The sequence below is a fragment of the Calypte anna genome, chromosome 4A, assembly GCF_003957555.1.
Source record: "Calypte anna isolate BGI_N300 chromosome 4A, bCalAnn1_v1.p, whole genome shotgun sequence".
NCBI classification, from domain to species: Eukaryota; Metazoa; Chordata; class Aves; order Apodiformes; family Trochilidae; genus Calypte; species Calypte anna.
This window is the reverse complement of record NC_044248.1, coordinates 23,496,147-23,508,722: the sequence shown is the minus strand read 5'-3', so window position 1 is coordinate 23,508,722 and position 12,576 is coordinate 23,496,147. Positions and strand designations below refer to the sequence as shown.

Here is a 12,576-nt window from a genome sequence, read left to right as displayed (position 1 = left end):
CTCTGTTTGCCACTCTGTACTTTCTATTCAATGTTACTACTTTTCTCCCTAGCTGTTTACCTACACTGTGTGACACTTAAAACACAATATTTTAACTATGGGTATTCTGTTTGGTTTGGTGGGTTTTTTTGGTAATCTTAAAGGCTTTCACATCAGTTTATGCTCATGTAACCAATTTATGGGGTTTTGTGGCTAAGCTGACTCTTCTCTGCTTCAGCCTGAGACTCTAGTACATCTGCATCTGTGAAAGTATGCCAGACTGTATTTTCAGACAAGGAAGAAATCTGAAAATCCCACCATGGGTCTGCAATTACTGTTAACCTGAAAGAACTGAATGGTGTATCGTGACCATAAATGTGCACTGTTTGTTCCCATGAGTCATCACCATCTTCTGAGAGGTGACATGCAAGCGTTTGGGAAACAATTGTAAGGATGCATCAGCAAACACACATGGTGAAAACCCAAGTGCAGTATATCTTGAATCTTATGTATAGGTAAGCATCTTTTCCACACCTTGCTTATAGGAAAGTAATTATCTGGTGCATACTGGCTGCAGGAGGGCTTGAGCAATGAAGGTTCTGGATTAAAGATTATTTTAGCTGCTGACTTTTATGTAAAGATCATACTTGCATGTCTTATTTCTGATAGCCATAGCAATGGAACATTGCCAGCTTACTGGATAATGCAGAGCTCACGTTTCTACTGCATTTGTCTCTGAGGCACATAAGCACATGCTACCCAATATCTAGAGGAAACTGATGTGCCATCAGGATAACATTTATTCATAAAGATATCTGAATAAATATTTTTTTGAAATCTGCTCATGCTTGCACAGTATAGCTGGAAAACATCCTCACTTTCTCTCTTTATTCAAATTCAACCACAGAGTTATCTTATGGGAAAGTGAAGGTGTCTGGAAGACAGAAGTGTGGGTGTGCAAGCTCTATGGCAGGAAACAAACTGTAGAGAGCTCAGTTCAGAGTATACCCTGAATAACCTAATTTTCTTCCATGTCTCTCTTTAGAAGCCATATTCCATCTTATTATGTAGTAGAATGTGTTTCTTTGAGTATCCAGCAACAATAGATCATTATAAAAATGCTGTATCTGTCATCTTGTTGGACTGCACAGCCTTACTGAAATTGGTGCCTCTGTAATGTGCTGTTCATTATTTTTATGTACCTATTGAACAAATATATCAGTGTGAAATGACGTAGTATTTGTGAAATTTTCCTCAAATTTTTGGCTGTGAATTGCTTTTCTTGTTTGTGTTTGAATTGTAATGTTTTAGTAAGCTGCGGGACAGGGAGCATAGGGAAGGAGTAAGAAAATGCACGGAGATAGGTTCTGGTATGCAAACAATGAAGTACATTACTTAAGCCAGTCTAGTAATACTTGATTATCCTCCCTAAAACTAGTTCTAGTACATTTGCTCCTTTGCTGTTCATTAAGACTTGCATCTCTGATGCCTGCAATACTTGTTATGCCAGTTGAAGTACAATGAAGTAATATTTGCAGTCTTTCAGTCTTTTTTGTCTGATTGAAGGCAAAAGTACTGGAGATTTAAAAACCAGCTTGTGTATCAAGACATGGGTTATACTAGTAGAATAAATATATCTATAGTTTTAACATGATGTTGATAAAATTGCCTTCACCACTGACCATCCAATGATGGTTGATATCAGGCACCATTTTTCCCCTTCTGATGTTAAATGTTGTTGTTCAAGAGGGCTGTTGTTGATTTTATGGAGGGGGGTTGTGCTATCTTGAGACATTTTTATATGAGATATCATTGAAATCTTAATTCCCTTTCACTGCAGCTGGTCTCAGTTTGGCTTGTGTGCAGCTCTTTTAGGGGCTTATCCTCAGCCTGTGGTAGGCTGCTCCCCGGGGCATCCCCTCCTTTGCAAAAGTCCTGTGTGGAGTAGGATGTTATCCTATCAAAGCAAAGGCACTGGGGGCTGTTGAAAAACCAATCTGAATTTTGCTGGTGCACTGGGGTTCAGAAGAAGTGCTGGTGATGAGAGATCCTGAATGATGTTGGCTATTTGTGTTATTTTCTTGAGGATGGTGTTCTGTTTGTTTGAAGGCAGTAGTCCTGCAGTTGCTATGCTGAATTGAGACATGGTGCAGCCTGGAGCACAGGAGTGTGAGGCACTTTTCTGCATCAGTCAGAACCACCTTCTTTTCAGGGCTCAGCAACTGCAGGTTTGGCACCTATAGTCTTGTATTGTCGCCCTGGTTTCTAGGTCTGGAAACTTTCCTGTAGACTGGTATATGAGGGAGAAGGTGCACTGTATTGATGTGTAGATAAATACTGTAGATTCTACTGGATGAGTAGGTCCATAAGTAGTCTTGCTGATGGCTAAAAAAGGAAAGGATGCCTGGAGTTCCTGTTGTGATCTGAGCCTGGCCAATGGCAAAGGACCACACAGCCTCTCACTCCTCCTCCCCCACTGCAGGATGGTGAGAAGGAAATCCACCTGGAACCGTGTGGGTCAAGAGAAGGGCTGGGAGGCTTTCATTCACCAGTTATGCTCACAGTCAAAACAGATTCAACATGGGGGAAAAAAAATCAATTAATCAAATCAAAACAGAGAAAACACAAACCAGAGCTTAAATACTTCACCCCACCCTTCCCTTCTTCCCGAGCCCAAAGTACGTTGTTTCCAATATCTCTATCCTGCTTCCCCCAGGTGGCACAGGGAAACAGGGAGTGGGGTTTGCAGTCTGGACATCACAGGTTTGTTCTCTGCTGTTCCCTCCTCTTCAGGGAGAAGGATTTCTCACAATGCTTCCCTACCCCAACGTGGGGTCCCTCCCACGGGAGAAAGGCCTTCACAAACCCCTCCAGCCCCCTGTCTTCAGGCACCATCTCCCTCTCCTTTCTCACCAGCCTTTGTCTCTCTGCCTCGGGCATTGCTTTCTTACCTCCCTCTTCTCATTTGCCCTGCTCGTAACTACTGTGTGTCTCCCTTTCTTGAATATGTTAAACGCAGAGGCGAAAAATTTTTTGTTCACTGATGTCCTAAGGCGGAGCCAGGCACCTTGGAGCAGGGAGAGCTGTGCAGAAGCTGCTTACGTGAGACATGGCTGGGGGAGGGGACACCTTCTCTTCTACCAAAACCAGCACCACATAAACCCAGAACACTTACCCAGTTGGGCTCTTCCTCCTTCATACTGGCCCACTGGACTTTTAGTACTACTCTCCTAACCTGCCAGAACATGATGTTTCAGCTTTCATGTTATCTTCTGGAGCCAGTGAGTGGGTTTAGTGCATCAAACAGGCTTTGCACTATGTTGAGTGAGCACCAAAGAGAACATAGGAATCTGTAACGCTGGGGACTGTGGGCTGAGGTGACAGTGGAAACCATCACTGCCAAAAAGGAGGCTGTTACAGCAGCTCCAGCTGTGGCAAGTAACACCCCCCAACTCTCCTCCCTACAGGTCTTAGGTCTCTGGTACTCATTTCTAGCCAGGTCAACTAGTTTCCCCTGGAACAGACTCTACTGAGACAGTGATTCTGCTACATGTACAAACTGGAATATTATGGGTGTGTGTTTAAAGAGATGAGAGTTCTCTCTTCAAGATGAAAGGTTTAAAGTCATGATTTTTTTCTCCTCTTGCTATGTGTACGCCCTTCCCAAGTAACAATCTAGCACATCCAGCATTTTTTCTAGTGAGACCTCTTGAGAGTCTTTTCTTTAAAGACTCTTTTTTCTTTAACTTGGTTGCCTAAATGCAACATGTCTGGCTAAAGACAGTTTATGTGTGGCTGTTCTAGAGCCAATCAACACTACTATTTTGTTTGGCAAGGGGAGCTGGTGGAAAACTATTGCTTCCACGTATTGTTTATCCTGTAGTAAAATATCCAATTCTCTCATGTCTAGCGGTAGGGCGTCAGGGAGCTGTTCCCTTCCCTGTGGGATTTTCTAGTGGGATTTTAGTTTCATGTATTCTAGGGAAATGTGATCTACTGCTGATAAGGTAATAGTTTCCTTCTGTTCAAGTAGACTAAAAAATTTGGCAGAGCTTCTTGACAGCAGACAGGAGCATAACATATGAAAATATCTCTTTTTAAAAAAGGCATACCTGACTATCCCTTGTACTTTCTGTATAATATACATATTATGTATAATTGCACAGAGCATGCATAGCACTGTTATCCTTGAAGCAAGTCCTAGCCAAGGGAATAAACAAAACTTTCAAGAGGTAAAGTCAGTCCTGGCATTTTGTTTTGAATTCTTGTTTGGGCCAAATTACTTGCTGCATTTTAAGTGCATTGAACCTGGGTGGCAGGGAGCCAGGAAGAGTGCATTTCATGAATAGCAGTCTGATCAAAGGCAGCAGGGCTTGCTCTTCTGCGTGACAGGGCTGTGATCCTTTCAGTGGGCAGGAATGTCCTTGGGTGGAGGGTGCCCTTGTGTGGTTCCACTGGGTGGGACCTCGAATGTTTTCTGTCTTACAGAATTTTCCCCCAATGTGGGTAGTCACTCGTATCTTTAAAAAGAGGAAGAAATAAATCACTTGTTTATATTTTTTTATAAATTAATTAACTACCCACTTGCAGCAATTTGTTTAAAGTTAAATCAATTTGTTTTAAATCAAGATCTCTTAATAGAATTGAATAATTTTGATCCACAAGTGGCTTTGCCTAATGATGCTAAAACCAAGTCAAATTAGGAATATGTAACCTGAATATTAGGCACACCGCAATCCCTCTCATTCTGTTTACTATGGCTCATTGTGATTGGACAGAGCAAGATGGATTTTTTTTTTTTTAAGAATCTAAGCACTGGTCTGGTAGGGCCTGATGTATAATTTTTAGGTGTTTAAAGATCCATTTTAAAGATATTCCTTTTGGTCATATCTAAATTTATGCAACAGAAAATAATGGACAGTATGTTTCCTTCATTTTCTCTATAAGAAATGGCTGAACTGTTGAATTTATCTGGTGATGCATAAAGTGTTGGAGAGGTGATGCTCAGGGAGTGGTTTGTTCATTCTCCACTGCTGATGATTGAGTCCGTATCTGCTGCAGACAGGATTGTAAGGTATCCTATTGCAGTCAGCAGTGGAAATGTTTGCCCTAAAAGAACAAGTGTGATCTCTGAGTTTCTTTTACATCACCTGTTGAATAATAAGGGTAGGGAAATATTTAGATGTTCTTTGTGGTTCAGACCTCTCTTTGGTTAAAGCATGAAGGGCTTCACATCTCATTTTGAAATGTTGGTCCCTCAATTACATGCATGTAACTATCCCAGTAATATTCTTATGTATACAAGTTTGACCTTAACAGCAGGTGCTTAAAACATTCTCGTCCGAGAAAAAAACCCAACACCCTATCTTTGTGAGGCTTTACTCTGAGAAGTATAAATATTTGGTTTTGACAGAACTCTGCTTTTTGAAAAAAAGCTACTGGCTCTTGGAAGGTAGACATGCTCAAATGAACATCCTTTTCAAAATGCAGCACCCCAGTACCAGAAGTATCTCTAGTTCTGTCTTTATTGGTTTTCTCTGTGGGGCAAACCTACTGATTAAAATTGAGACAACTGAAAATTGTAGATAAACAAGTACATGGTGCTGCTACATAGACATATTTTTATATATATGAACAATTTGCCAAATAAGTGATATGCTTTTTGGGGGTTTCTACTTAATAGTACTTAAAAAGACATAGAGTAAAAAGTACTCCAGAGCCTTCTCTACTCAGTAAAAGTTTAGTAACAATTCTGGGGTAGTCATAACAGTACTGTTTAGCTTTTTCCAGGATTATCTATTTTCCTGACTGAGTGTTCATTCTGGAATAGAATACACGCAGATAGAACTGGCTGAGAATAATCAGACCAGCCAATGTACCTACACAAGCAAATACCCAAACCTCAGTATGCTGAAATTACAGTGTCCAATTTTTTAAGTGCAGGGTCACCTTCAACTCATTTATGACTATGAGTATAAAAGATGTTAGCTCATACAATCATAGTACTGTTTTGCACATGAGGCTTGGAGAGGCAAAAAGAGAATGTTTTTGTTTGTCAGCAATACCAAAGAATCTGCTGTTGATCAGCTTTGTCCTTCTTTTGCAGTCACAAGGACAAGGCATCTGTAGGCCATGTTTTAGGACTCTGCAGGCTACATTTGGTCTTTGTGCTGCATGTTGAGCAAACCTCCCTTAAAACCTACAAGGCAATTACCTACAATGTGTTTGAGGATGAGACTTTCCAATTTTGTACGATTATTTGGTGGCTGCTGGTTGCACTCTTAAAATACAATCACATCATTACAGTCTTCTAAAAAACAGCATAACTGCATTTATCCTATTTGATCATTGACCCATGAGAATCCTCTTTCATGCTCTTCATCCTGCTTCACAAAGAAAGGACACCTCTGGAAACCAGCACTTCTTGTGTAAATAACTGTGGATGATGTGTTAAAGCCCAACAGCAATAAGTGACCACAGATAGGGATGTGTTGACTGTTTAGGAGAGAAAAGGTATCAGTCTGCTCCTCAGTGTGCCTGATACCTTTCTGGGAAAGAGCAGGTAGCTATGTGGATATATATGTGCGTGTGTCTGTAGCTATAGTTAGTTTTCTGGAGAAATATTCCTGCTGGGGTTATTGGAAAACCAACTGTGTATAAAGCCTCTGTGCTTTGAGAGACTGCACTTTAGTGCAACTTGAGTTAATGTGATTTATACTCTCTATGCATCTGTTGTGTACATCTAAGAAATACATTTCCCAAGTAGAAAAACAAAAGCTTGTCATGTTTATACATGGTGGAGGGGGTCACTAGCTTGGGTGGGAGTGGGGGTGTTTTTTTATTTGTATATGAAAGCATCAGTAGTTTCATAGAGATTGTCAGTTTAGGATTCTACAGGGTTAGTTTTATGGGATTATTCTTTTTATTTGCATGTTGTTTTGTTGTATGCAATGCTAAGACCAAAAAAGGCTTTTAAAAAGCTAGTACTTAATATGGAAAATTGTTATTAATAAGAACCTGTCCTTCCCAGTTTTTGCTGTTACAAGATCTGTTTTCATAGATGTAGTTGAATGAGAGTGCCCTCTACACAAGAGTGCAACTGAGCTACAGTTTAAGATTAATCAGGTTGGTTCTGCTGCAGTTCCTTTTTCATAGGTTCGTTTTGGTTGGAGAACACCTTTAAGATCATCAAGTCCAACCATTAACCTAGCACTGCCAAGGCCACCACCAAACAATGTCCCACATCTACATACACATCTTTGTGCACCTCCAGGGATGGTGACAAAACCGCTTCCCTTGGCAACCTGTTCCAATGGTTGACAACCCTTTCAGTGATGACATTTTTTCTAATACCCAATATAAACCTCCCCTGGCACAATTTGAGGCCATTTCCTCTCATCCTGTCACTTGTCACTTAGCAGAAGAGACCAACACCCAGCTCTCTACAGCCTCCTTTTAGGTAGTTGTAGAGTGTGATATGGTTTCCTTTTTGGGTCTCCTTTCTCAGACTAAACAACTCCATTTACCTCAGCTGCTGAATTGAGCTCTAGACCCTTCATCAGCTTGTTGGCCCTTTTTTAGACATGCTCCAGCACCTCAGTGTCATTCTGTTGTGGGTTAAGCCTGGGCCAGCAATTAACCAAATGACAGATGCTCTCTATTAATCCTTCATCCCCTCCCTGGTAGAGAAATGAGAGAGAATAAGGGAGAGAGACTTACTGGTTGGAAACTGAACTACACAGCTTTAATGAAACAGTAAGGATGAAAAAAGAAAAATTATGAAATATATACAAATATACACAAAAGCGATACCAAATAATAGAGGCAAATAACTCTCTCACGTCACCACTGAGGCTCCCAGGGCAGGGCAGCCCTGGGAAGGTCCAGGCTGGACTCCTGGAGTCAGCATCAGTCTGGAGCTGGAGGCAGGAACACACAGATTCAGGCTGGCACGGATCAGGAGCAGAGACAGATGAATGGATGGAATTCTCCCAGGATGCTGGCCACGGATGAAGGTGCAGAAGGGTTTGACCTTCATGATGCCTCAAATTTATGCCAAGTATGACCCGTATGGGATGGAATATTCTGTTTGGTCAATTTTGGTCAACTGTCATGTCTGTTCCTCCCTAAAGGAGGGTTGCAGGTGTGACCTCTTTACTCCCTTTCTCTTTCCAGAGCATAAGGTGTTCCTCAGAACTGAGCATGGCCTTGGGTTTGCACACCATTTTCTAGCTGTAACTATAGACATCAAAAGTTATTGGTCCTAGAAACAGACACTGGCTGAGAAATTTGCTGTTAGTTTTAGCAAGTACAGCTACTTATGAGAAACTCAGCTGAAAGCAAAATTAAAAGACAGAAAATTAGTTCTGTCCTGCCCCAAACCAGGACACATTCTTGTAGTGAGGGGCACAAAACTGAACACAGTGTTTGAGGTGCAGCTCCACCACTGACACATCTTCCGCCATGTGTTCCATGTCTTCTGCGTTGGTTCTCCCAGTAGATCAATTCACAGAACTGGAGTGGCAGAAATCTAAAACAGAGAACAAACTTTCCTTCTTCTTTTTGCAGATACCTTGTACTTAATTCAATACTGAGGTATTGAATGTTACTTTTTATATTTGTAGATTTATGTAGCTTTATAATAGTATGTAACTTAGAAAGAAGATGCAGTGTAGTTCATGTTTGCATTTAGATTTTAAACTTTTCATTGTGATGTCTTATGAGAATGTTTTTGCACTTAGTACAGCTTTAAAGGAATAATATTTATTGTTCAGTATTGAAAAGTGATGAACCAAGTGAGGAAATATTGATTATAAGATTGAACATTCAAGTTAGAAACACCTCAGAAAGGTAATTTGGTCCCATGTATCTTAGGCACCTTTCTTGGGTGGAGTGAAGTGGCCTTTGAAGACGTCCCTCACTGCTGACCATTAAAAAAAGTTGCATCTTGGATCAGATGCCTAGCAAGGAAGGGATAAAGTTACGTGAAATGATTTGGAGAGTTAATGTTCTCTTAGTTCAGTTATGAGGGAAAAGATAAAACTGTTTTCTAGAGGGAAAGGAGAGAGATAATCACTATAAAACATGAACAATATGGCTGTAAAAATTAATGGAGAGTAGAGGGGTTGAAAAAATGTAATAGATAAGATGAATTTTAATTTCTGTTCAGAAATGCATTAATTTTAAGATGTCACCGAAAGATGTTATTGACTGATTATTTCTGAATACTTTCATGCAAAAAACACTTTTTTTTTCTTGAGTTGTAGGTTGCTATTAATTCAAGATTGAAGACGTGGGAATGATCTCCATAAGCATTTTCATATTGTACCCTAATTTTGCACTTGGTCCCTTAAATGCTGTTTCAATTGTGGCAAAGAAAAACCTAAATAAAATTGAGCATCTGCTTAGTAACCAAAGCTAGACTATGGTTTACACTTCTGTAACTGTGTGTTACAGGCAAAGAAATCATTCAGTTGCCAGTGGATTTCAGCAGAGATCTCTTTAAATCCTTTCTTTTTCTTTTATAAAGAAACAACACAAATAGAAGATCCCAGAAAACAATGGAGGCAAGAACAAGAGAGAATGTTAAAAGACTATCTTATGGTAGCCCAGGATGCTCTCAGTACTCAGAAAGAACTGTACCAGGTGAAAGAACAGAGGCTAGCACTTGCACTGGATGAGTACATACGCTTGAATGATGCCTACAAAGAAAAATCAAGCTCTCGTACAAGCTGTAAGTACAACGAGAGAATCCAACGTAACTTCTTTGATCTGTGCCTTGCAGGGGATCCTATTTCTCTTTAGGATTAGTTTTCAAGTTTTGCTATGGACACCTTGTACTCTGGCATTTTTAGAGATAGCATCCCTACTTTTTAATATAAAGATATTCTGCTGGAGTGAACCCTCTTCTTTGATATAATTGAACTCCTTTGAGCCATGATTTAGATCAGTTGGCTCTGAAACCTATTTTGTCATGTGCTTTGTCAGAACAGAATTCTGGCAAATCTAGGTTCAAAGTTAATAGGACCCTTGCACTTAATGGCTGCATACTGAAATGACCCTACTGTGTTGACAGGTGTCAAAGTATGAGAGATACCAAATAGTGGTAGGGGCAGAAAGAGAGTAATTTTGATTATTCATTAATTATTTCCATCCTGGAATGCTGACTACTCTATAAAAGGATTTTTTAAAAAATATTCGATATTTTTCTGCAGTTTATAGTTTTAGATCATCAAGTAAAGGAGTAATTAATGATTTTAAAATATTTGTCCTTTTCTGTCTTTTAAAAAAAGTATTCTCAGGCTCCTCATCAAGCACAAAGTATGACCCTGACATTCTGAAGGCTGAAATCTCCACTACAAGATTAAGGGTGAGAATGCTTAACTTACTGCTTTCTATTCTGTGTGCCATTTGACTACAGAATGCAAAACTTGAATTAGCAAGGTTATCTTGAACCCTCATACTGAGGCCTCCTAATATTTTTACTAAATACCATTCAGAGATTTTAAATGAATTCTTAAAGATGTTTCTGTTACTTTAAGATAACATGTTTTTTGGACTCTTTGATGGGTATTTTAATTAGATGTGGGTTTATATCTGATAACTATTTACACTTGTATGCTTTTGATTTTAAAAGAAAGAATAAAAATCTTTAGGTAAAAATAACAAAGTAGTAAGCTGAGGTTAGCTGGAGAGCTGGATGACTGTTTTTATATATTCTTTGTTCTGTGAGAAATGCACCATTAGCTACATGAAATGCCTCACAAATTTCTGTTGGTTTAAAAGTCACTTTTCAATAACGGTTCAAAACTTTGCTCTGTTTTGCAAAAATGGAATGGTTCAGATCAAGAATGAAAGTTTGTGTTCATGCTTCAAAATTGTTAACAAACAAAAATCCACTATTTGGTTAAATCTGTCCAGCACGGTCACTAACAGACTCCATGTAGAGGAACTTCCCATTCACAGGTTAGTCTCTACTGAATTAATCTTCAATAAGGAGGAAATGGTGTGGAAGACATTTAAAATCTATATCAGGAGATTATTTGTTTAAGCTGTGGCATGTAATACTCTGTGGATAGCCCGAGCTTTTTTGTAGTTAGTAATGAAAAAAATCAGATCAAAGCATGCAGGTTGAAAAGAAAGACAGCACCAGACAGTGTAGTCCTTCCAGGAGGGTTGGAATGCAAGCCGTGTGGGAGCAGAAGCAGCACAAGCTACAGCACTTACTCAGCTCTTCCATTGCCCCCTCCTGGTTTCCGCACAGACCGGCACTCAGAGAAGCCTCCGAGAGCAGCATCCTTCATCTGGACAAGGAGTTATGGTTAGGAGGCTAAACAATTAAAAGGAGCTGTGGAATAGCCCTTTAAAATTTTAGATGCCAGTATGAATGAAAATCGCTGAGAATACACTGTAAAGCTGGCATCCAGATGTTGCCTTCCTGACTGCTTGTACACCTGCTCATCCTTACCAGTCTCAGTTTGTAGTCTCCTACCCTTTAAGCAGAAGAGAAGATGGCTGGTGAGAGAACTTATTTCAGCACTTGAAGAGGTGGAAGTTTTTTTTAAGTTTAGTAGGGAGAATGGTCATCAGTAAGGACCTTGTCAGGAACAAGAATACAAAGACAAGGCAAGAGCTTCTTTCTGAAATAAGTGGAGCAGTACCAGATGCTCCCTTTGCCAAGGAGATCACAAGTATATTTGGGAAATGAACAAATGTTCTTCTTTGTTGAAGAACAAAGCACATTACCAAATTAAAATGTAGTCACCTGCAAGTCAAAGAGGAAAATTCAGATATGAGCCTGTGCTCATTTTTTCCTGTTGCTTAGCTCTGATCATCTCCCAGCTCAACATGCAGAAACACTGAATCACCTGTTGGCTGCAGACCTGCAATTTGTCATCACTGAGGAGAGAGACAGATGTGTTAATCAGAGTAATTAATTTTTGGAGGTGTTTTCCCCTCTTCATTGTTTGTTGGAGTCATAATATCCTGCTGGTTCTCAACACCTGATTTATTGGCATTGCAAAATCCAAGTTACATATGTGCCTAAAATAGGTGACCTGAATCTTGTCTGCAGAGTTTAGAAGGGTGCAGTCCAAGAATATCTGTATCAGCATAAAGTGTGTTGTCATCCAAAGCCACTGGATATGAAAATCATTGAGATAAGAAAAAATGGAGCCCTGTGATGCTAGGGCTGGAAAGTGGTTTTCATGGAAGATGGCAAAAGAGGTATGACTATTATCATAGTTTACCTTTATTTGAATGTTTGAGGATGCTTGCTAATTAGCCATCTTTTGGCATTTTACAGTATATGCATGCCTGGACTTAATGGGAAACAAAGTTAGTTTTTAGAAAGCTACTACTCAGCTAGCTGGAACTTGTACATTTTTTTGTGAACTGTTAGGTCAGATGTACTAAACCTGTTCCTCACTCTCACGCTGGCTGAGGCTTCCTGGTATCATCAGAGTAATGGTGGCTGGAGGGGAAACTCAGCATATGAGGAACTTCTGGACTGGCCTTTGGTCTTTTCCTTGTTAGCTGTGCTTAATACATGCATGCAGAGCCTTTTGGATACACGAGCTGCCTTGTTGCACAATGGGT

The 12,576-nt window shown here is 39.9% G+C and overlaps 1 protein-coding gene across 3 annotated transcripts in view; it reads left to right on the top strand.

Moving 5' to 3' along the window:
- Positions 1 to 12,576, top strand: part of WWC2 (WW and C2 domain containing 2) — a 104,353-nt gene that overhangs the window by 43,109 nt on the left and 48,668 nt on the right. For all 3 annotated transcript variants that reach the window (XM_030450352.1, XM_030450351.1, XM_030450353.1), the window contains exons 3-4: positions 9,509 to 9,712; positions 10,272 to 10,348. In XM_030450352.1, the coding sequence (XP_030306212.1) occupies positions 9,509 to 9,712; positions 10,272 to 10,348 (281 nt within the window). The remainder of the gene's footprint in view (positions 1 to 9,508; positions 9,713 to 10,271; positions 10,349 to 12,576) is intronic.